The 25,927-nt window shown below is 38.3% G+C and overlaps 1 protein-coding gene across 1 annotated transcript in view; it reads left to right on the top strand.

Annotated features, from left to right (window-relative positions):
• Positions 1-25,927, top strand: part of PARD3 (par-3 family cell polarity regulator) — a 432,956-nt gene that overhangs the window by 120,229 nt on the left and 286,800 nt on the right. Inside the window, 1 exon segment of the mRNA XM_027648420.1 lies at positions 12,230-12,432. Coding sequence (XP_027504221.1) covers positions 12,230-12,432 — 203 coding nt within the window.

The following is a 25,927-nucleotide window of genomic DNA, read 5'->3' as shown; positions in this document are numbered from 1 at the left end:
TAAGATGGATGTGATGATATTAACCTGCTAGTTTCTTTCTGTGGTCCTCCCTCCTTACTCTTCATTTCTTCCTGCTTTTTTTTTTTTCTTGTTTGTGTTTGTTTTCATAAGGACTTAGGGGTCAGATTTGAGAAGTCACCAGGCAGCTTTCAAAAGGAAAGTTTCAAAAAGTGTCTTGGCATCTGATTTCTAGTGATTTTCTGGGGAGAAAATACATGAGGTGCCTTTCTGCAATCTTATCTGTCAAATTATTATTGCAATGGTGGCTCCAGGTTGTTTTGAAAATGGTTTTGGCAGTGAGAGCCCAGTTTTTTAGTGAAAGTCCCTGGACTCTCTTACTAGTCAGTTTTTAAACTGGGTGTTTTGTGGGAAATAAACAGAGGAACTGTCTCCTCCTAGTAGGTTGCAGTGTGAGATAGATGGATATCCATCTGGATGCAGATGTACCAGGCTTCATACAGACATCACTATAAACTTCTTGGTTGTAGAAAACCTAAAGGTGTTCAGGAAGATCATCTCCTTTTCTAAACTATTAAATTATCTAGTGGGTGTGCTTTGCTCAAGACCAGAGCTCCTTATCTGGCATAGGTTCACATAATAATTCTGATGAGTCAAGTCCCTTGTGACTGGGGGTGGCCACAGGATGGGACAACTTCCATGGATCTCCTGGTATGTATCATTTGCCATCAGCCTTGCACTGTTGGACTGCTACCTTTTATTCTTAATTTTCTAAGCTCAGTCCTAGTGTATTTAAGGTGCCCTGTTTTCACTATTATTACATGTTAAAATAATACAAAATGTTATTCATGAGGGAACAAGCAGTCATTTGCATTTAAGAGTTTTTTTAGAACCTTACTTAAAGATGGAGAGACATAAATTATTTTCTTGTGCTGATTATTTTTATACGCAAAATGAAGAATACTGTTATTGTTGTCTTAACTGACAGAGGTAATTGATTCTCTCTGATTTTTTTTTTAAATTTAGATAATGAAGTTAGTTAAAAAAAAAGGCCCTATCTCATTGTTTTTAAGACCCTGAAAAGTTTATGGGGGGAGGGAGAAGTGTTATACGAAAGGCAAACACAGAGTTTTACCTTTTGAACAGACCTTGACATTGATTTAAAATAAGCCTAATTTAATAGGTATTGTATTGCACACTGAAGATAATTTAGGCTAGTGTCAAGGACAAGTGTTATCTATTCCTTTGTTGTAGTGAGGTATTGAAATAATGAGTGGAACAGAAGGGAATCAGAAAATGTTTGAAGTTTTTCATCTGTGTCTCTAGATGGGTATTTTTAATCACATTCTCCTGGCTTTTGCATGCAAATTACAATGAACAGCACACACTATATAAAATGAAGAGCTGTATTTTACAAAATCTATTTTCTTGAAGTTTAATAAGCTTGCAAAGATTGGCCTGTGCTTTAACTAACTAGTTACCTTTTTGTACCTCAGCTGAAATTAAAACCTTAGAATTTAAATGTTGCTGTTTTAATCCTATAGCAGAGGAATGGAAAGCCTGGTCTTTTTGGAGGTTTCTGAAACCATTTCTTTCTTGGTACTCAAGGGTTGCAGCTCCCAATGACAGATGAGACAACTGTTAAGATTTAATACGTTTTTATTTCAGCAATATATCTTGCTGTGTGACACCAACCCCTCTAATAACCCAGTGTCTGGATTAGTTACTGCATAGCGTCACTGCTTAACTGCTGACCTCTGTGGCAGAAATAAAATACTGAACTCCTGTATGGTCTGTGCTTTTGACTTGGAAATCTGCAGACCTGCAGTCATCCCATACCCACAGGCTCAGCTGCATGAAGAACAGTCAGGGTATCCTTTGAGCCTTGTCCTGTTAGAAAAGGAGGCAGACTTTTATAGTGCACTCTAAAAGTGTTAAATTGCTTCCAAAGTAATATTAACATCATTGTCCTCAGTGTGGTTCTCATATACTCATTTGTGCTGAGGAATCAAAAATAGAGGAGAGGAAATTGGCTTATTCACACGCTCAGATTGTCCCAGCTACTTTCCAAGCACAGCACTCTCTGCTTCTGATACCACGTTTTCTTCATGCACCTCTTTAATACCAGGATAGATATATTTTTTTACTATTTCTTTTCAGAATGAACCAAGGAGATACCATGGTAAATCATATATTGTGGAAATTTTACAGAGTATGAGCTTAGCCTTGAACAAGAGGATTTAGGAAAATAATAGGGCAGCATATGCAGAAGAGCATTATATATGCTTTCAAAGGAGGAGTTGGTGAAGAAACAACCCATTACAAAAAATCCCATGATAAACCCCCTATGATTGAAAAGCTTTCTACTTTAGGACAGAAATATTTTCCCCAGCTGTTCTCATAGCCCAAACAAGCATGGAATTAAGCATTTAGGTACCTATTGTATGGAGAGATTGTAGCAACTGTGGGAAGCAAATTTCTCTCTAAGTGTAATATCTTCAGTTTTGCTGAAAAGCATAAAAGAGAAACAAGATTGTTTAAAAAAAATTAGGGTGGTGTTCTCTTCTTGCACTCTTATTTTAACCACAGTTCTGTGTTTAGTTGCAGGCTCTGAAATCTCTTAACCCATAATCTTAAACAAACCAGTTTGGCAGTGAGATGTGTCTGCAGCATTTCTGCTTTTCAGATTTTGCATGGTTGATTCCATCCTCCAAGAAATCAGGGTGCAGCAATGGCACTGCCCACTCTTTCACCAGAGTTTAGCTTAACAGCCGTGGATGCCAGTGCTGATTAATGCGTTCACTGAGAAGGCTGGGATCCATAGCTAATTCCAACTGCTTATGGAGTGTTCCTTTGCATGGTTACAGTTAACAGCAGAAATGCAGCATTGAGAAACACAAGTTAACACAATAAACTGCAGCTTCTACCTGTTCCTGGCCCAGGTGAATATGCCCTACTGAACAGAAATTCACCTGCTGGCACTGATGTCCTTCTGCCCCTCTCTGTCAGTACCATGAAACACGAGAGTGCTGCTGCGTTTCTGGGTTGTCCGTCCGTAGGAGCCGACAAACGGAGATGGCCATGGAATTTAGCTGGTCACGAAGGCCAAGATCCAGCTCTGGTGTTGGACTTGCTGTGTCCATGCATTAGGTTTAGCCAGGTGAGCATGTCAGAAGGCTTTCTCAGGATAATCTGTTTGTGTGTGCTCTATAGGTACTTGTGTCTGTCTGTCTGCACACGTGGGCTGGTGGTTCAACTCTCACTCGGTACATTATATACAGCAGTGGTGTGTCTGGTGTGTTCAAGGTGTGAGGTCATGAAAAAACAAATCCAGGTGACTTGTCAGGCAGCTCACTTGCAGCTACTGCTAAGAGTTCTTGTAATACTTTTAACACTGTTCAGCTATTGTCTTATTTCTTGGTCTAAGCCTCAGCTTGACTTACACCATGGAGGTCACGTCGAGAGCAATTCTGACAGAATATACACAAATTACTTTCCAGGGTGCCAGAGTCATGCTTGCTTTCAGTGTTTCTCAGCAATAGTGTGGAGAAGGGACAAAAATTCATTTAAATAGATGTAATATTAAGCTAACATTTTAAATATTTTAACATTTTAAATATAATTTAAATATTTTTAATAGTATGGTAACTTACAGGATACCACCTAAAACTGCATTTAATTCCTACTGGGAGAAGATTAGATTGCAATTTAACATCGATTCTAGAATTTTTCAGATCAAAGTGCTGTGGGAAATGAATAATCAAAAGCAATGTTTTAATAAAAAGCTTGCATATTTACTTCAGAATATTTTCTTAGATTTAAAGAATCATGAAAGCAGAAGTTTTTAAAACTACCTGTAAAATTAAAGTATCCTTTGAATCAATAGATGAGTTCTGATCTTGCAAATACGATTTAACTTGGTATGTTATGTTGAGCTTTGAAAGTGAGGTGCACTTACTTAGTCAGCAGATTTGAGAATTGCTTTCATCGAGACCTATGATGTATTTTCCAGCAGTGGTTATTTTATACTGTGGGGTTTTGAGGGGGTGGATTATGTTCAGCAAAACCAAATGCGGAGTCCTGCCTGTGGGCTGGAATAACTTCACTCAGCAGTATTAGCTGGGAGGCCACTTCCTGGGTAGGAGCAGACCTCGTGGAGAACGCCATGAACGTGAGTCAGCAGTGTGCCCTTGGAATAAAGATGACCAGCTCCATCCTGGGCTATATGAACAAGTCTGTAGCCAGCAGGTTCAGAGAGGTGATTAGGCTGGACGTGACTCGGCAGTGTGCGCTTGCAGCCCTGAAAGTGAAGTGTATGCTGGGCTGCACCAAAAGCAGTGTGGCCAGCAGGTCAAAAGAGGGGATTGAGATCCCACCTGGAGTGCTGCATCCAGCTCTGGGGTCCCCAGCACAGGAAGGACATTGACCTGTTAGAGCGAGTCCAGAGGAGGCCACAAAGATGATTACAGGGATGGGGCATCTCTCCTATGAGGAAAGTCTGAGAGAATTGGTTCAGCCTGGAAAAGAGGTGGCTTTGGGGTGACTTAATTGCGGCCTTCCAGTACCTAAGGGATCCTATGAGCAAGCTGGAGAGGGACTATTTACAAGAGCATATAGTGACAAGACAAGGGATAATGGGTTCAAACTGAAAGAGATAAGGTTTAGATTAGATATTAGGAAAAAATTCTTTACTGTGAGGACAGTGAGGCACTGGAACAGAGAAGCTGTGGATGCCCCATCGCTGGAGGTGTTCAAGACCACGCTGGATGGGGCTCTAAGCAACCTAGTCTTGTGAGAGGTGTTCCTTTCCATGGCAGGGTGGTTGGAACTAAATGATCTTTAAGGTCCCTTCCAACCTAAATCATTCTATGATTCTATACTTATTTCTTTCTACTTCTGGAGTATTTTGGCCTCCTCAAGACAACAAAGACATTATTGTGATAGCCCAGCCAGAGGCCATCATGGTGAGTTAGCGGACTGGAAACCAGCACAGGGAAAGGGGGACCTTCAGGGGTGCTGTATAGCCAAGGTGCTCCCTAAGGCAGGACATTCTTGATATAACTGCTCTCTATCAGGGATGGTAAAGATGGAACTGACGTTTTCTCAGAGATGCACAGGAGTAGTGCGAGGGACAATGGACACAAGTTGCAACAAAGATAGTTTCAACTTGATATAGGGAAAAAAATTCCTTAAAACCAAGAGGGACTAAACACTGGGAGAGTACCTAAGAGGTTGTGGGTCCATATTTGAGTTTATTCCACTGAATGTGGCTCTGAACAATGTCCTCTCACTGACCCTGCTTTGAACAAGGGCTTAGACTTGTTGATCTCCAGAGGTCCCTTCCAATTCAGATTCTTCTATGATTCTGTGTGAGCTTACACTTCTGTGTAATCCACTGAAAATCTAATACAAAGTGTTAATTCTAATACAGAGTGTAGAATGTGAACCTTAAAATGTTCTTCTTATGTTTCCAAAACCAATAATGAAGTAAAGTTATTACAGAAAGTTCTTTGTTTGACTTCCTTCTACCTATGTGATTTTGAAAAGTTTTATGAAAAACTAGTTCTGGTTTCATGACCGAAGTGATTAATTAGGGCAGGTAGTGATTTTCTTGAAATTATAGAGGTTTATTGTTTCTGTTACAACTTGTCTTAAATTGAAACTGTTCTTACCCTTTTTCTCCTTTTAAAATGTCGAGTGATGTCTAGGTCTGTTGAGGGGACACTCAGGTTGCACATACAGCACAGAATGACTCTTAGATGCTGCTATTTTTGTTAATGGATTTTTTAAAATGTCTGTGGGTATTTGTGAAAATAACTATTTTTTTCTGTATTTTCTCTTACCAGTTCATTGAAACAGTAGTTATATTTAAATGGGTTTTTAATGAGCCGTGTAGAAAAGTGAAGCTCAAGGAATAATAAGAATTTGGGTCTGCCATGGGGCTATTAAAGTCAGTTCAGTCATCAGAAAGCCTATGAATTGATTTTGTATTTAGTTTCTTTCATATCTAAATAATAATTGGCTACTCCCTTGCTAGTTATTTTCCTGAATTTATGTTTTTTTCCTCTTACACTCATCTGTTCATTCACAAGCAACTTGTATTTTGGGATGTTTTGGAGTCTGAGGTGCCATTAGCTGAAATTTGATTTACTGCTGGGCCTTATTAAACACGTACTCTTTAGTTCTGCATTGTAACACGGACTGAGTAATATGCAGACTGCTTTGGGTATATGTGATTTTTGCCAGCCTCAAAGAGGGAAGTTGCAGAGGATGTGTGTAGTCAGTTCTGTGGTTGCCTTGCTAGTTTACTGTACAGGCTTGACTAGGACTGGAATCCTTTTTTTACTGAGGAAGGGATGCCAGTGATGTTTGTGTTTGAGTTTTCTTCTGTGTCCTCGGCTTGTTGCATATGCCTGAAAGTGTATGGCCATGCTGTGGGAGTGATTGAGATCTCCCATATCAGCAGACCAGGTGGCTGTCAGAAAGTGAGTACAGATAGAGACCTATACATTGGGACTGCAGAGCAGGGTTGGGCTTAACCCTCTGGCATCAGGGTTTAAAGGAAATGCTTGAAGTAGCTACTTTAGGTGAAGATATTTTGAGAAGGCTAATTTAGATTTAGAATCCCGTTTGGACCACCAGCACCTCTATATTCAAGGACCATAAGTCTCCTGTGAAAAGGCTAATTCAGTTATTAAGCATAAACTGAGAACCAGAATCCTTGCCAGTGTGGTTGAGCTGCTCCATCTCTTGGAGCTGCCCCAGAAGGGGTACGCTCTCTGTTCTTCTAGAACCAGAAAAATGACAACTTGTGTCAAAGGCAATTTTGTCCACAGATGTCCATCCTGCAGGAGAAGTACAACATAAATGCCACAAGAACATAGCAGCTTGTGAAAGGGAAGACCACATCTGGAAGTTGTATAGACCAGGAGGGAAATGCATGGTTCAACCAGGGGACTCCAGACACTTCTGGTTGCTTGACAGATCAACTACTGAACAACTGGCCACTGAACAGCAGAAAAAAATTGGGAATGTCCTTGTATGAAGTTATCTGATAAGTGTCCTTCTGGTGAGAATAAACCAGATATTTAAAATGGCTCCTAATCATCAAAAAAGATAAGTGATTTCACTTTCACTCAGTGTTAAAAAGAGTGGATAGGAAGTGCAGAGCCTCTGTGAAACTCAGAGGATATGAAAACCAGAGGACCACTCGCTGTCTTCCTAGCAGAATGGAACTGTAACCCTAACTGATGTTAGAATAAGTCTGTAATCATTACTGGTTCCTACACATGAGCCAGTATCAGATTCATCAATAAATGTCACAAAAGAATTAGCAGAATTTGGACAAATACTTAGGAATATGCAAAATTTAAGTGATCTTTTTGGCAATCTTACTTATCATAGTGGTAGAAAAATACAGCAAAATTTCTAGGTTTATGAATTTCTGTAAAGTGGAGGCTTTCTGGTTTTGTGGTTTTGTGCTGGGGAGAGAGGACCTGATCGGACCATTTGATAGTGATGAATTGTTTTAGATGATCTTAGTACTTAATGTAAACAGCCGTTGCTGGTGCAAATAGTTTTTTAATCCAGTAAATTAACATTCAAGTACTTAATCTAGTATATTAATTAAGACTGCATATGTGTTTACTAATTTTTAATTACTTTAGAATAGGCGGAAATTGTAATAATTAATGTTGGAATGCAGACTGCTGCTGCTGTGTCAATATTAAAATAAATCAATCTTCTTGCTTTCTATTTATTTAAGTAAATATAACCTGGTTAGTATGATATGTTGAGTCCCAGATAGAGGAATAGAGAATCTCATCCTGGTTATCTCTTTCAGAAAGAACTAAAGGTTGGAGTGCAATTAATTCAGTGCAACAGGGTGTTATAAAGAGCTGAATGCAGTGATAGGCTGGAATGCCTTCCTCCTATCCCAGAACCAAACACACCTCAGTAAAACCTTGTTTTGATATCTCAGGTTGTAGAATAATTTCTTAGTAAGCCATTTGCTTGATGAACCTAATTTATTTAGCAAAAAGAATTAAATTTTGTTGCTCTTCCTTCGTTTTCCATTTGGCATGGAAAGTCTTTATCAGTCAAAAGAAAAGAGCATCAAGTTATCAGGTTTTTAAACCATACTCCTATAATTTTTTTGTCTTCAGTGTATAAGTGTAGCAATAAGAAAACCCCTGTGAGTCTTGAAAAAAACTAAAAATCACAGGTATGCTTTTTACAATTGAGATAATTGTTGAATTTTACTGCAGTTCTTTGTATTTCTAAAAAAAGAAAAACTATTGGTCGAACAGTGAATGTTGTTGCTTTTTAAAATAAGCATATCTTTTGTTGATAATTCATACAAGATTACTTGTATTTCTTGCTCTGGAGTTTGAAAAGTATTTTAGTTTATGCAAGTTAACCATTCAAAAACTTACTATTCATTCCTTAATACTCTTAATTGCTGAAATAGAATGAAACTTTCTATAAGTTGTGATCTGAACAGAGCCCTTGTCTTTATGTCTGAATGTGTTAATGAATATTTGACACTTATTTTTTCTTGAAAAAGTAATATATGCATGCACTGGAGACTAAATTCTTATATTATTCAAAGTGATACTTCCTGTACCAGCTTACCTTGATGAATGATGTGGATCTGTATTAAAACCTCCTTTCCATTGCTTTTGCCATATTGTAATAAGAAATGTAACCATGCCAGTCTAAATTAAGTGTATCATTTATTAAATTTGTTTTGTGAAGACAAAGTGATTTTATTTTCTATTCTCAGATTTTTGCTTCAGTGATTGAAAAATGTAAATAGTCCTGTTGACTTAGGTGGTTAAAACTGCTGTAACCTATTACACCATATTTGCACATTCTTTGATGCATTCAAGTTCAGGTCCCATGGAATGGGGGGTGGATAAAACTTAAAATAACTACTGTTATTATTTATTAATGTTGATATGATATTTGGTCTTTGGCTGTGGGGTTGTCTTTAAAAACAAAAAAGAGTTAAACCAATCAAAAACCCCAATGGCTCCAATATTCACTGTTTTTTGGTGGAAATCTTTTAAAGAGCTAATACTGTTCTAATTTTGAACATCTAAGCTATTTTCTTTATTCATGCCTTATTATGGTTTGTTCAGTCCTTCTGCATACAATTGGATGGTATGATGAGTTTCTCAGGTCACTGCAAATGGTGGGGTCTAAAACTAAAGGACAGAGAACAAAGAGGATGCACAGCTCATGTCACATATTAGAAATAATAGAGTGATTCTTCAAAGGTTAGGGTAACTCCAGTCATTTTTTTCATGTCAAAGAAGAAAAAAAATCAACACAGAAGCAGTCTCCTGACAGTAAAGATGATGTTTCCAGAAAAGCCATCTTTGTTTTCTACTCTCTTTGTATCTGATGTCTAAAGCCTAGCAAAATACCATAGGCTTACCATTGACTTTAAAGCTGATAAAAGCTGGTCTAGTATTGTGTGCTCCATTCTTTGCCAAGTTAAAAACATCTCAATGTTTAAACATGATTCACTGAGAGGCTTTTTGTTTCCTCGGAGTAGAGCAGTGTTTATCACTGCACCAGATTCCTGCACCAGAGGGTTCTTCATAGCTCCAGTGACCTACTCCTGTGGTTCCTTCTAAGTTGCCGTGAGGTGTCTCTTCGAATGTTTTTTGTCTTGTTTCTTGTGTCTCCAAAGATGGTAGTTGAGGTGTGATTCCTGGGCCTCGAAAGGTGAAGAAGTGTATAATTCCCCTCTTCAAAGAATCTCCGTTGATTAAAATAAAGGGTGTTGGAGAAATAAGAGATAAATACTTGGTATCATAATGCAGTGTAAGATTTTTCAGCTGACCTTGTTTCCCGTGAGCTCATCACCTGCAGAGTGTCATACCAAGCTCTGAAAATCAAGATTCAAGTGTTGATTTGCATTAAGTCTTCCAGTCCCAAAGACTTTCTAGCTTATTATGAGTAATGAGTGTACCATTGTAGTGCTGTTTTACAACGAATTTCCTAACCTGTGTTCCTAATGCTAATTAGATTTGGAGAAGACTAACATGGCTTATGTTTCTTCACATGTTATATGAAAAAATGTTACAACTTGGTATGCTTTTTAAGGGAACTGAAGCCCTTTGAAGGTTTGATGCTGTCAAAACAGTGAATACCTGTGAAAAAACATAAGATCAAAAGCTAAGCTTGAAATAAGAGACATTCATTTTTAGATGTTCTGAAGCTATAGGCTGTAGACTGTCTGGAATAGGCAAAAAGCTGGAGGCTTATAACACATATAGAGATATATATATATATAACACATATAGAGATTTCTATGGAAATACCTTTTTACATATATATAATATCTATAGAATATTTGCAGCTACGTGCATTGAACAATATTTTCCAATCAACCTCAAAGGAACAGAATGTAATTTGGGGATTTATCTTGATACATGACATGCAAAGGAGAAAGAGATTGGATGTTTCATGCCTAAGATTCTTAAATGCTTTGTTTGTCTTTTGTTGTAATACTTTACAGATCTTCACTTGTGGATTAATTTATTTTCAGTTGCTGGAGATTGGTAATTAGCTTGCTGTAAAGCAGTAAGAGAGTTATGAGTAAATTTGAGAAGCATATTTTTGCAAGCGTAGATATTTCACAATGTGTTAGAAAATTAATTTTCCAATACTCTTGAGCTACTGACATTTTGGTGTTGTCAAGTCTCTTTTGTCTGTAGATTTCTCAAGGCTAAAATAATGACTTTTATGTTAAAAACATGTTCCAGCTGTCTGCAGATGCAGCCTGGTTTTCCTGTTGCTCCCTACTTTTCAACTAGCGCTGGAGAGAGCATGGACTTTTTATCCAGTACCAATTTCCCCTTTCTGTTTTATGTGTGCCAGAGCCTAAATTTGCATTAGATATGGAATTACCAGCAGAAGTTACTCTCTGTAGTTTCAAAATGACTCATTAAAATGAGTTAATGTCTGAAAGTACTTTCAAAAGCTGAATTGCCAAATGGTTTCCACTGGGACTTACAGTTGTGGGTTTAAATTTTTTTACTGATGTTTATGTAAGCTAGCTTTGAGTAAAGGGAATAATATTAAAATCTTTGGGATAAAGATGATGTTGAAATCACTTAAAAAAAAAAAAGAGAGAGAAAATGACCTCTGATTCCTTTATGTTGCACAGGGTTTTAGCTGTTGTTCTAACAGAATAAACAATTTGTAGGGGCTAGCACAGGTTTAAGTTGATTTGCTCCATTTACCCTACCAGTTGGACAAAAGAATATAATGCTTTCTTGGAAATGTCTTTCAAATATTATATTATAGATTAATTTGCAGGCTGCAGAGTGCTGTCATCCATAAAACTTTTTTCTCCATCTTGAAAATTAAGTTTTACAGTGAAATGTGTATAAGAGCTGGCATTATCTCGTTCAGTAGGTCACCAAAGATAAATTGGGATAAATTATTTGTTTCAAATAAAAGCATTCATTTACAGTGGGAAAAACATCTCAGATTTATCAAAAATCATCATGACATTCTTCCTATTTTTCTTGCAGTGGTGAAAACAGATTTAGTAAACCTTTATTAAATTAGTGACTTGGCTAAGTTTCAAATTGGACTTGAGATTTCAAACTTGTCTTGGAGAAGCTGATTGCAAACAAACATAAAGTATCTCTGTAAATTAAACAGAAGAAATCTTGCAAGAGAACCCTACAACTTAAATCATATTAATAGGTAATAGATTAATAGGTGGAAAATTAATAGATTATAACTGTTATTGTAACTGTGATTATAACACTTCCTTGTCTTTGCATTTTGTGTGTAGCTTTCAATTTGTATTAACATAATTTCTTCTTGTATGTTTTTATTCTATAAAACTGTGGTTTTGCTCATAATTTGACTCCGTAGTTATGATGCACATAGAGGTATCAAAACACAGATGAAGAATTGCAGTGAACAGGCATCGATCCACACTCAGATAGTTTTCTACATTACTGGGTGGGATGAAGTGGTTTGCTGGGGAAGGTGCAACCCTTCCTTTCCTGACATGGTGCCATTCTTTCTGTGGCTGACAGTGATGAGTTCTATGTTCCATCAGAGCTGTTGACCCTTTGTAGTATCCAATTAATGGCTGCCTTTCCTTGGGCTGATGATCTAGGCATTGATCAGAGCTTCTGCTGATAGACATTTCTCGCTCTTTGGCGGGAAGAGATGATGAAATGCTGATCTGCAATGACACTTTGATGTTGCTGAAAGTTTTTTTTTTTTTTAACAGTAGATTAAATTGTCATTTGCAGCTTGTGGCTGTGTTTGATGAGCAAGATCCACACCATGGAGGTGATGGCACCAGCGCCAGCTCGACAGGCACGCAGAGCCCCGAGATTTTCGGCAGTGAGCTTGGCTCCAACGCGACATCGGCCTTTCAGCCTTACCAAGCAACAAGTGAAATTGAGGTCACCCCTTCAGTCCTACGTGCGAGTAAGTAAATGTTCTCGGTATCTCAATGTGTTTCATCTAAATTTACGAAGATTCCAAGTGCTGTTACCCATTGATGCTGCTGGGAAAATGACTCATTATCTGTCCTTATCGAAAGCTGATCAGAATTGAGAAACTGCATAAATGCTTGTTGCATGCAAGTAAACAAACCTTTTCTGTTTTAATAAATTATTTATAAACTGCTTTTAGGAGCCATAAGCTCCTTCTGTGCTGCCAGTTTAAAATTGTCCTTACACTGAAAATCACAGCAAAATTTCCAAATGCAGTTTCTGCACAGTGTAATTTTCAGTTTGCCAGTTTCGTTCCATTTAATGAAGAAAATGGTAAAAAGAAACTAAAGATAGGAGCACTTTCTACTGAATCTGTCAGTGTTGCTAGGTTATGCTTGTCACCTTTCCATAAAAACACCTGCTAAAACGTACATTTACTGTGTTGCAAAAGTACACTTCTTTAAAAAACAGAAACCATAGCCAGGAACAGGCCTTTGTTTTGTTTATTTCAATGTGGTGAACATTTGTTGCAAAACCATTTAGTAGGAATTGCTTATCGCATATCTTACTGAGACAGATTTTGGGAATATTTCAGCTTATTAAGAAGGAAAATCATGGAATGAAATTTACTGTGTAATTTTCATTGTTAAAAGTACCACACAAACAAGACAATGTGGATAAAGCACTGTGCCCCTCTTACTTGTAGTGTCTATTTTACTCACTGAACTTCTGAAGTAGTGACTCCACTCCAGAAAATTCTTAGCAGAAGTTAGTATCATCAGTCCTTTAATATTCTACAGTGTTTTAAAAAACTATTTGTAATAACCAAGAGATTGCTTTTGTGTAGGTGTTCTTTTAATGGATAAAAATCTACATTTAAGCAATCAGGTAAAATGCAAATGGAAAAGTTACCAGTCTATTAAGTTTGAGGGGTTTTGTACCAGAATGTTTTCTGTAAAATTAAGGGAACAACATTTAACAATTACCTTAGATAGAGCTGAACACATATCTTTTCAAGCTATAACTATGCTTCACTGCAACACAGAATTAAATTAGGGAAAGGATTAATGGCAGAATAAAGAAGTATCCTGGAATTTCAGGACGCTTCTATTTTGCTGTCACTAGAGTATGCCACTGTTAAATGCACATCTCATTTCCATGCATATGCCGAAAAACTGTCCTCCTGGGTTCTCAGCTTAGGGGGGGTTAGAGCAGGCAAATGCATGCACATTTTCTGCTTTAGTGTGATTATCCAGTGTATTATACAATACATGAATGTTAGTGTATTAAAATCATATAGCGCAGATAAAATTCAGTGAGATACTGGATAGCTCACTTATCTTTGTGTCATTTTGGAAAATACATGGAATACTTAGCTAGTTCACTGATTGCTAAAACAACTAAGAAGTGCTTTGAGACCCTACAATACAAAGGTCTTAAGAAATACAGAAGACTTTTATAACTGTTGGTAAGAATTATAGCTCTTTGACACTTTTTATAAAAGCATGCAAAAAGAAAATACTTTAAACAATTTGTCATAAATATGTTATCAGAAATCAGAGATGTTCTCCTATCTAACTAATTCTTCTTTTTTAAATGTTGACAATTAGATATATTTTGGTTCTAAATATTCCAAACCACAGGCTTAGAATCCTGGTCCAGTAATATTATCCCATATTAAACATACCTATTTCAAAAATTTAATTTAAATATACATTGAAAATGGAAATACTATCCTTATTGTACTTCCTTTATAACTTGTGAAGTGAAGCATAGCATACAAATGGTATTCTCAGTATTTCAAATAATTATCTTCTTACTGTGTAAGTTCTATTCAGCAAATAAAACCCATCCAGTTTTGCGGTAGATGCAGATCCTGATTATTACATGTTGACAAGGTCATATATCTATTAATTGGATTGGAGATGGGATACAAAATTGCTGTAATTATTGTAATTTTCTAGCTAATTGCAGGGTTGGCGGTGAATATTTTACTTCTAACAAATGAAAAACAGTATTCCGTCTGAAATTGGTTTATAGCATTTTAGACATTTTGTTTTACATCTCTGGTGCTTTTTGCTGGCGAGCTGGGCTCTGTTCCGCAGCAGTTCGCTCGCAGGAGCCGAGCTCTGTGCCTTCTGCTGCCACTCACCTGCACCCGCGGGGTCCGGAGCGGGCTCTGTTCTGAGGCAGCATCTCAGTGCTTTAGGCTGGGGCTAAGGGCCTGCTGAGATCTTCCTCTCTTTGTTCTGGTTGCCATGCTACCCCTTTTGTTTGTTTATAGATCACACCATCCCTCCTCTCCCAGCACGGGAAAGGTTAGCTAGATCAGGTCCAGCTGGAAAAGTAATATTCATCTGGAGTCCCTCTTTTCCCATGCACAAACACAGCCTGTACTTTGCACGTTGCGGGGGGGTTGTGTCAAATTGAATCTTCCCATACAAACATGGAAACAAAAATGAGGCTGGCCCATACCCCCTGTGTTGTTTTGCACTGTGAAAACACAATTCATCGACACAAGCAGTTGATTTATTTATGTTTCTTATCTAGCTCTTTCTTTTTTACTGCTTTTCTGTTACCAAAGTTAAACTTCCTCTTGTATTTCATCACTTGAGCTGCATTTTTTTTTCTAAGCAGACAGTACACAAGGCATTTTTTGTGTTGTGCCTGCATGCTTTCTGGGAAGAGGTTGGAAGCTCACTGCAGAAGATTGTTAAAGCAGACTGATGTTTATTCCCTGCTGAAATATAAACTGGAGGCGCAGGTGAAAATTGCCAAACGTAATGAGCAATTTGGCAGATAAGACAGGATGTCAGGCAGTGACAGTTCAGCGGCGGGTGCACTGCCTATGAACCAAGTTGTTTGTTTCACAGTACTGCATTTAAATATTGTAAATAAAATCCCTTTCCAGCTACATGAGACATTGTGAAAAGGGTCATCTCTTTGTCTTGTTTTCCTTTTAAATTATTTAGCTTGTTCAAGAGCTAAGACCACCCTTGGTTATTTGTCTTGGTGTGATTGTATGTAACAAGTCTCTCTGAATACTTCAGCAGTTACAGTTAAAAAACATTTTAATATATAACGTTTTTTGGAAAACATATTAAGAGAGATAGAGAGGTTTAGAGAACTGATTCTTTTTCCTTTGTTTTTCTTCCCTTGGCCCAAAGTAGAGAAGTGTAAGAGTGCTGGGAGATCCTTTTTTCATTAGCTGTTTAATGGAAGGGTATTGAGAAAATGAAGCCAGATTTTTCTCACATAAGCACTTTATTGCTGGAGGCAACAAATGCAAGTTGCAAGAAACACTATGCCAGTTAGAAATAAGGAAAACCATTTTCACCTTGAGAGCAAAACAAGCTGCTCAGAGAAGTTGTGGCATATCCATGTCCTTAGAGATGGACAGAATTTGACTGAACATGGCCCTGGTCCTGTTTTGTGTGGAGTGATTGGACCAAATGACATCCAGAGATCTCATCTGAACTCTGTAATTCTGTAATTCCAAATATAATTATTAAAATTAAACTATTTGCTTCTTGAAGCTATTATTTGTAAAAGAAAATGAAGGTCCTGGTGAAATATTTAGCAGACAGGTGTACCAGCCTATTGTGCACGTACAGCTTCCCAGTGTGATTTAGTATTGTACTAGTTTGTGCCAATGTGACAGATTAGCTGCCTCTTACGAGACTGCTGCTTTTATTTGCAGGATGTCTTCAGTACAAGCTTCAGTTCCTTAAAAATGAGATATGAGCTAATTGTAAGGTTCTCCTAAAGGCTGGAGGGTCAGCGTCTTCCCAGGACAGAGCAGCACTATAAATTACTAAGAGCTAGGTGGAAATCGTGCGCTGCAGTGATATGTATGTGCAGGTGAATCGTATCGTCTTTTAGTAGGACTCAGTTTCATATTCTGGTCAGAGAAGCAGACTATGAAAAAAAAAGTCTAGATGAGAATATTATGAAGTCAGTGCACAGCTGGCTGTGAAGATGTACTAGAAGTGCAGAGGAGCAAAGAAATTGCTGCAGCATCACATCATTGTTTACCCAGCAGCATGGCTGTTGCTCTGAGGTTCCCTGTGTGCGAGTTTGCTCTTACCCTGCAATCAGCATAAGTTTATTCCTCACAGGTAAGAGCACGCATGCAGACTTTGACGGAGAATTCATTGATATATCGAAGTTCATGACCTTGCTTGCCTTTGAATTTGCGTGTCTCTCTCTGCTTTCTGAGTAGTTTTTAGTCTTTCACTGACAAATTAGTAGAATGTATCAAGTGTAGTCCCTGAGGACTCTCTTAGTTTAAGGGCTGTTTAGTATTTTAATAAATCTGAACTGGAATATAAAGAATTGTGTAAAAAAGTAAGATGGAGTTTTTGGCACTTTGGATATCAATATTTCAATTCAGCATTGACTTAATACATTTTATAAACTGTTTTAAAATCGGTGAGATGTGCACAGTCACTGCATCTAGAAAGAAAACAGTAATTTACAAGGCAATACCAATGAAAGCAAAGTACACAATGCTGCAATAAGGATCTTGACAATATATTGCATTATTGTAGTGCATCTGAGCATTATGCTCTTCCATCAAAAGTCAAAGGCAAATGCTGTTGTGAACTCACTGTTGTGAGCAGGAAGACTTAAGCTGGAGTGATCAGTTGCGGTGCCACCCTTGGGGAAATTCTAAACAATTTGGAGAGAGCTAAAAGAGAGCAACAAAAGTTGCTTTGGAGACTGATGAAGCATTGGTAGGATTGGTTGATTAAGTTAAAGAAAGATAAAAATTGATGGGATCCAAGTCTTCATGTCTACCTAGAGAAGGACAGTTAGCATTACCTGAGAAGAAGCCATTTTTTGTAACCCGTAGGCCTAAAAATCATGTTTACACCTCACTTAGCAAGCCAGCGTTTGTGGGAATGGTTCAGAGGTTCTGTGTGCTGCTGAGCACAGTCCTGCACTGTGCTCTAAGGCAGGAGGGCAACCAGCTGGTGGTGGCAATCTGTTCTGTTCCTGGCTAAGCCAGCCAGTTGATTCTTAACCACAGGTGTGCTGCTTCTTGAGGCTGTTGTAAAAATGTGTGTGTCTAAGCATCTCATAATTTGAGTGTTCAAAAAATTCAGTACTAAGCAAACCATTTAAAGGTGTGAGTGCATAAATAAGTGTGTGAATTTCAAGTACTTTAGAATTGCTCTTTTAAATGTGGCACTTCACTGATTTGATACAAGTATTTATTTAGAGTCCCAAATGCATATTCTGAGAATTAATTTATTTTATTAATCATTTATTTAATTAATATTTATAAGGTTTCAAGGTTCGGAGCACTCCATGTTAGTATGTTGGCAAAGAACTGCAGAGGTGAGTTTGTATTTGTTCTGGTTTTAGAAATGATGATGCTTTCAGCACTCTTTACAACATATGGCCATTAGAAACTTTTTTGTTCTTGTTTATATCTCTTTGAGTTCTTATTCAGCTTCGAGTCAGCTTTGTATATGGAAATAAAGTAATTTTCAAATGTCAGAGAACTAAGGAAGCAAGAGATTAGAAAAGGGAGAGAGAGAAAGATGAGTTCATCAAAACCCAGATGTTTGGAGCTTTATCAGATCAAGTTATCTCTAGGATTAAATAGCTGATTACAAAATATGGAGAAAGTAATCCACGTTTATAATGAGAGAATAGGGGTTTACAGGTAATGCTTGCTCAAGCCAGTGGGAGGTTTTCCACTAGCTCCATAGAGCTTTGGGTCAAGTCAGCTTTCCATGAGGTGTCCATCGTTCAGTAAAGTTTGGGGAATGAAATCCAAAGGGTTTCCTAACTGTCATTCCCACTTTTACTTTGCCAGATTCTCTTATGTTTCCTTTACTCTGCTGGATAATACAAAATGAACCTCGAACTGAGGCTTGCACCAAGCTGTTGGCATCAGAATAAGGAAGGTTTCTTATGCATTGGAGCTGGAGGAGAAGATTTAGCAAAGTCTGTTTCCTCACCTTCTTGTGCTCCCGCGGTCTGGGAATTCTTATCACATTTATCCCTATAGCTCTATCAAGGATGTGATTGTTTAAAAGCCAGAGTTATTGAATCAAAAAATCAGTACCAGGTGCCGCTTTCTTCCATGAGGCTAAATCTGATCTTTCTACAGCACAGTTCTGACTTGAATGATCTCCAGTTGGTGTTTTCTCCAAGCGCTGTGCTCTGCTGTTAATTTGGGATTGTTGAGCAGTTTAAAAACCATGTGTTTCTGATGAGACCATGACACGTTTGTAAAAACAAATGGATTTTAAACTGCTTGGGTTTCTAAATTAACCTTTAATATCCTCAATCTTCTCAGTATATCATCAAGCAAAATACTGTCGCTTCTATTAGTATTAAAAAAATCCCTGAACCCAATAAAGTAAAGAATTGTAGAACTTACTGGGTTCTCTAGAGGAAACCTGAGTAATCATGGGGAATTTCAAGACGTTATTCTGTATGGTGAAGACTTCTATCTACAAGTACTGATAATGGGGAGTAATAAAAATACAGTATTGTATCTGATAACTGGTTGCATTTTGTACTACACCTACAGAATATAGCACAAGAGAGATAATAAGGAAGGGTTATGAAGATGTGAAGTATTGAATTTGAATAGTTTAAGTAGTCGGTTTTGGATATTGGTCTAAATTTGACATATTAAATAGATTTAATGATCACTTGAACAACAAGTTATTATGGAAATCACAGCTGTATTCTGAGAATATTTCAATACAATATTCCAATACAATATTTCAGTAATGTGGTGTTGGTGGTGTTGCGGGGTTTTATTTTCCCCTTCTTTAAATGAAAGGTAACTTTTTCCCTAAGGGAACTGTGTTTCCTTATACACAAGAATGTTATGCCAATTTATCAAATCAAACATAACAGCATAGCTGCTCAAGTCTGTTCTATTGTGGTATCATGGGTTTAATACCATTGTGGTAAAGCTAGTTGTTTCTTTAAAGAGTTTTGCCTTCACACATGTATCAATAGGTGTAATAACTCTTTCAATTGATAATTTCTTGATTGCTTCTCTGTTTCCTGTAATTTCATTGTAAGCAAACAAGAAGGAACACAGTGAAGCCAAAGGAAGATGAATCTGAAAAAAGTAGGGAATGCTTTTCTGCAGTACTGACAACCACCCTGTGAAATTTTCTAATTTATGAAGGAATGTGTACATATTACATTTTTTTTCCCCAACAGTTTCTAAAAACCTTATACAGTATTTATAGGTACTCATTCTGAAATGTAATAGAACACCATGCTTCAAGGCATCCTTAGTATCCAGAACCACCAGTCTGCAACAGTAACTGGTATCCCAGTGGTGTTTTGCTTTGCTTTGAGGCAACAACAATGCTGGGAGGTGGTTGTCAACTGACATAAATTACTTGCAGACAATTTACCAACAGGAAAGGATGCAGAGTTTTTCAAATGTACTTAATTATTTGCTCTAAGCAGGCTGGTCTTATGGGAAGGTTGTTTCAGGGCTAGTGAAGAGTGTTGTGGTACTGGGGGCTCTGTGCTGTACTGTCTGCAAAGTTACCCTATGTTCAGTGCATCAGCCAGTGCATGGCTCCCCCTGCAATAAGCATGTGGATATTTTTGACCACAAGCCTAAGGCTTGCACTTAAAGTATATCCTTTATTAGGCTAAATATGTACTTCAATGTGAGTATTGTTGCTTGCTTTTGTTCATAATTAACAAGGGATCTTCTTGCTCCCTTCCTTATTACATTTGAAGCACATGAACTCACATACTCTTTGTTTTCAGATGGGGATGTATTTTGGAGATAGTCCATCTCTTTGGGTGATTACTGGGAAAAAGTTGCTTTAAATTCCATGTCTTTTGACATGTTCTTTTGAGGAGGATGAAGTAGGGACAGATGGCTGCTAGTTGAATAGGCTTGTTTTTTAGTTTGTTTTTTATTTACTCTCTCATACATTTAAAAGGACTGAAACATGATCCTGAAATAAAGGAGTGGATGAGAAATAACTTTCCATTAATTTACTGCCTTATTTCATACTTTAAAAAGAGACAAAATTTGTTCTTTCTCCCACCCATCTCTTGTTGTAAATCTTAAATGAATTATGTAAGTAAGACAAGTGCCAGCTTCAGAACTGCTGTGGGTTCATGTTCGGGACAGATTAAGCATTTCAGATGAGAATAAAGCATATGTATTTGGAAGAACTTTCCTGTTTTTGACCCCTGGCACTGGATGCCGTAGAAATGACAAGCTTGGCTTCAGCCCATGAACCTGGTCTGAACTGAGATGAGGCACAAGCCCACCACCTACTTTCCTGCTGGCGCAGCTCAGCTTGGCTCAGTGTAGCTGTGTCCCTAACTATCTGAAGGCAGGGCCCTTCATCTGCCCTTTTCTGATGCTGTGGGGACAGACGGGGTCCCCCTTCGTGACACAGGTGCCACCTCACTGGTGGGGGCTTTTACTACACAGGCTGATGCCAGAGTTTGGCTGTTTGGGCTTGGAGTGAATGTGAACTTGGGCTGTGTTCCAGGGCTGCATTTCTTGCCTCTGTTATGGATTTAGGTAATTAATTCTGTCAATAGTTTTGAATTTACAGAAAGTGGAAGTGATTGTATGTGTGGGCAGGGAGTTGGGGACCATGTGGGTTTACAAAGGAAAGTAAAAAGTGGTGCTTAGGTTAAGATAAAAGGTTTTTACTACTGCTTTCATGCATACAGTAAAGGCTTGTACAAAGACAGCAAGAACAAGCTTGTGTTAGTTTCCAAAAATGTGCATATGATTCATGACTAGGCTTCTCAAGCAAAGTTTGATCAACCATTAAAACCTTATCCCGAGGGGTTGGATTTGATTTGGCTCTCTGTACAACACTGCTCATATTCACAAATGAAAGTAAAATAGGGACTCTTTTGGCAATCACTGGGCCACAGCTGATTCAAAGCAGACATGATGGGTGAGGTTAATACCAACAGACTTCAGGTTCTGCATCTGAGCTAAATGCTCAAGGCAGCCCAGTTTCTCATTCCTGTACAAGAATGAACACCTTCAGGGTGAGTTCATCTGACCTGCTTTACAGCTTGTTTCAGGGTGAAATGGAACATGGCCTAGACTAGCTGCGCTGGCTAATCTCTATTGATGGGAGAGAAATGGAGTTGACCAGTTCCAAAATATGTCTGTGGATCCCATTCTGCCTGTGATTTAACTCACACCATAAAAGTCAATTCTTAATGAAAGATTTTTTTAGAAATTTTTATTATGAAGTGGGATGTTGCCTTAAAAATGGTTATTTGCAGATTTGGAAGAGAAAATCTTCCAAAGGCTAAGTGGCATTTTACAAAGCAAACAACTTCTCAATTTGACTCACAGAGTGATTTTACATGGCCCCAGGAAGTTCCTGCACAACCATAATTATGTTTGGGAAAATATATTTGGGTCGTAGACAGTATGTCATGACTGCAAATAGTCCTGTGTTGGCGTTTCTTCAGAGTAAAATTAGGTTTGAGACACTTCCATGGCATTTTATAGTTAAACCAGCGGTGTCTTCTGCCTTCAGTCTGACACTGGTATCTAATCTTCTCTATATACACTGGTATATAGCAGTACAGTCTCTGTACTGCTCCCAAACTGGTAAACCTCTGCAAAGGAGTGGCTGTGCCTTTTCTTGCCACGCATTCTCTGACCTCAAAGCATAACAGGTGCCATGTGGCAGTGAAAAGCCAGCCTAAATGTGGGGGAACAAGCACGACGTGGAGTTAATGAGTACTGAAGGACCTGAGTTGTCTTCGTGGCTCTATGCAGTTGAGTGTCTCTGTACCCCATTCCCTCACACACTGTGCAGTGTCTTGATGTTATTACAGCCATCCTTATAGCCTTTTCTGCTGTTCAGGGTATCCCAGCTCCCTGTGGGCTTGAGAGAGGAAAGTTCTTTGTATACATGGTCCAGCCTCTGGGGAAAGGAGCATCCCTCAAATATAGGCTATTAAGGTAAATGTTTTTGCAAATTTATAGACAGAATAATGGTGACCAACAACTGCTGAGACTTTTTCAAATGAAGTAGCATTTGAAGGAATGCTAGCAGTTCATTTCTACTAGACTATGAAAGAATAAAATTATGTTCACTAGTTTCTGACAAGTAAAAGAATGGACACATGTGCCTTGTTAACCAGTGCTGTATAATATACAAATTAGCCTTTCAGTGTTTTTGGTGAGTCCTGACTTGATCTCTTCTCTTTTGAGCTTTTTGGAGGTTTTCTGCATATGAAAGTTTTCTCCACCAAATATAAAAATGACATTAGCTTCTTCTATTCCAACACATTTTAAGCTCTGATGTTTAAGACCTTTATTAGATGATAGAGAGATTTTAGGTCAAGCACTGCCTGACTTTTACAATCATTTCCATCTGCAGGGTCTTACATAGTAAAGTCTTTTCATGTTTTATTTAAAATTTTAGTTTGGCTCTTGACTTATGGAAAAATAAATAAAAATGAAGGGCTTACTACGAGTGCTGCAGTGAAAAAAATATGGAACTGCTTTGTCAAATGAAATGCGTGACATTTATCCATGAGAAATATCCATTAAGTGAGTGAATAAAGTTACTGCTCTAGGTTGACATAGCAAGCAATATTTCTGTGAGTATTGTACATGGAGATGATTTACCTCTACGTCTAAGTTCATCTTTAAAGTAATAAAACACAAATGGGCAAAGTCTTCCCATAATCCTGCTTTCCCATAGCTCTTTGTTGTGTTGCTTAAAACATAACATTACAGTGTAGTATGTATTTTCACTTCATCCACCTATAAAGGGTAGGAGAAAATTTGTTTGCAGTTAGTGCTGGTACTGAGATATTATTTCTAGTGTGTGCTTCAGCAGTGACCAGGGGTGCAGGATGTGTGGCTGAAGATGGTCACTGCCAGGGTGCTGGCTCCAGGAGCCTGAGGAGGAGGAGGAGGAGAAGCCATGTTTAAGCAGTAATGGAGGGAAGGAGGACAAACTGAACTGTTTGAAAACCTATTGTCCAAATAGTGAAGGGTGAAAAATCTTCAGTGAAACTGCAGCTGCGAATACTCACAGGTATTTGTTTATTGCAGCTTGGTCTGCCTGTTTCTTGGGTTAGCCAAAGAGTTCATCCTGAACTGGCACGTGTTGTGTCTTGGCAGCTCCTCTGTGCAGTAGTATGTTGTGGTGGCAGCAAACCCAGAGAGCCCATGGAATATGGGATTACCAGAACAGTGCCTGCTTGAGCCGTGTCCTCGGTGGCGCTGGGAGCGAGCAGCTGCCCTCCCAGGGGCTGCAGGCTGTGGGTTTGCTGAGTGGAGTAGGTCACCCGTGCTTGGAGTGTGCCCCAGACCCCAGGCAGGGCAATGGTGCTCAGGGTAAATGGGAGCTTTGCTGGGCTCAGAGCCCGCAGCCTTCCTGCTCCAGCACATGGCCATGCGCGGTGCTGTGAGCTCCTGGAGGAGTGCAGTGCTTGTGCCTGTAATTTCCCTGTTGTATTACAATTCTCATAGTCTCAGTGGCTGTGAGTTCAGGATATTATTGTAATACTGCTATTTATGTGCTGTTTACCTGGTGTGACTTCTGGTGTACAAGCAAGCTTCTAGGAGTCTTCATTCTGCATTTTACCAGAATGATTTTGTGGATGTGAATTCTTTGCATGGGATTCCTATTATGGGATGAATTGAATATTAAATTACTCCTCAAACCCTCAAGGCAGTACATCAACTTCACTCGTTCAGAGCAATTTGTGCTGTGCTATATGTGCTGTGTACTGGCTTCAGTTTCTGAATTCTCCCAGGGCTAGGATTTTGCTCCATTTGTTTCCATTTTTCCTTTTCAAAGTCGGAATGTTTTACTAAGAGTGAAAAATATTTTTAATGAAGTATTTTAATTTGTTCTTGTGTTATGGGCTTATATTTCACCCTCCCTTCATCGAGGTTTTGCCAGATGTTTTAAATATTTTCTGAGTACGTATGCTTTCAAGGTTTTTCTGCAAATCCAGTTGTGTTTAACAGGCACTGAGTCCTTGTGAATCAATGTTGTATTTTTCTGTACTTTATGCCACTCAGATCTGGCAGATGTCTTGAATTCTAGGACAGGAGATTTTCAGTGTTTTCTGTATAAAAGCAGATAAGGTTGGTACATAGTTAGAATTTCCTCAGAAAGGATCAGAGTTTTAGACCTCCGTGGGAGGAAGGCATTTCACTGACCACATGTTTTTACAGCATTTAGTAAATTTAGTAAACAATTAAATCCAATAATTCATCTTATGTTGTATCAAAAGGAATGGCTTTTGTATTGAAAGCTGTACTTGTGGGGCTTTTTTTCACATTTCCTTTCCTTTTTTTTAAGTGTTTGTATATGTAACATATGTAAAATGTAAAGAAATTCAATGTTTCCTTGATCTTACCTTGGAAGAAGATCTTAACGTCATAGTTTTAGCGAGATGGATGGTAATTTTCAGTCAGAGATACATGTGCTTAATTCAGTTTTATTTTCCTCTTGACCAGCCAAATTAAATACAATTGTTTCATTTCAGTCATAACTATTTTATTACTTGCACTGCAATATAAATAGTTTGCTCTGTGTTTTCTTCCTTGATTTTTTTCCCCACATTTTTTTCTGTCATTTGCTTTTAAGACACCTAAAGGGTCATTTTTGAACAATGAAAAGTGAGGAAATGTCAAAAGTAGGGCTGCTGATCGAGGCTCTTCATGTGCTCTGCGTTTTCTGTCTGTAGTTGTCAAGCTGCAGAACATGAGATGCTCAACACGTGTGATGAGGATGAGGCTTTAACTCGAGAGAAGGTTAGCTGGTGACTTGATGCTCCTTCCTTCTGTTTCCATTTGCTGACTTCCAGATTGAGAACCCGGTGCATCTGGGTTAACTTGATGCCTCATGGAAATTTTAGAAAGGAGACAACCACTTCGTCTCAGCCTGTGATCAGAAACAGAAGGAGAATGGAAAAGAGAAGGCATGAAAAATTAAAGAACAAAGAAGCATGGATCAGAAAAGCAGTGGGGGGTTGGGGTGGAGGTGGGGGGAGGAATGAGCTAGTGGCAGGGAATGCTTACCTCCCTGGGGACAAATAAAAATACATAACTGTTTCCTTCATGTTGCTTTGCTGTATAAACAATTACCCCAGGACCCATGTAAATGATGTATGACTATGGGAGAGAAAGTGAGTAGGTTTCTGCTGCCCTCCCTCTCACCCTTTTCTTTCTCTTTGCAAAATTCTTAGTAGAACCTGAGACCTGGTCTCAGCCAGAAACTGAAGAAAAAACAAAAATAAAGTTGAAGACATGAAAAAGAAGGATAATCCCATATGATTACACTTTTGTTATTTCTCAAGTGTTAATCACAAAATGAAAAATGGTAGTGTGTAATCTTAGATTTGTATAAGTGCATGATGACATTTTGAATTACCTTTCCTGAAACACAAACTGTGGATGTCTCAGACACAGAAGACATTCACTGAATTGCAGAGCTTTAAAAATGACAGTCCTGGGGCTT

This window comes from Corapipo altera, unplaced genomic scaffold (assembly GCF_003945725.1).
Source record: "Corapipo altera isolate COAL_440 unplaced genomic scaffold, ASM394572v1 47, whole genome shotgun sequence".
NCBI lineage: Eukaryota > Metazoa > Chordata > Aves > Passeriformes > Pipridae > Corapipo > Corapipo altera.
The sequence above is the reverse complement of the archived record's forward strand: the minus strand, read 5'-3'. Positions and strand labels throughout refer to the sequence as shown.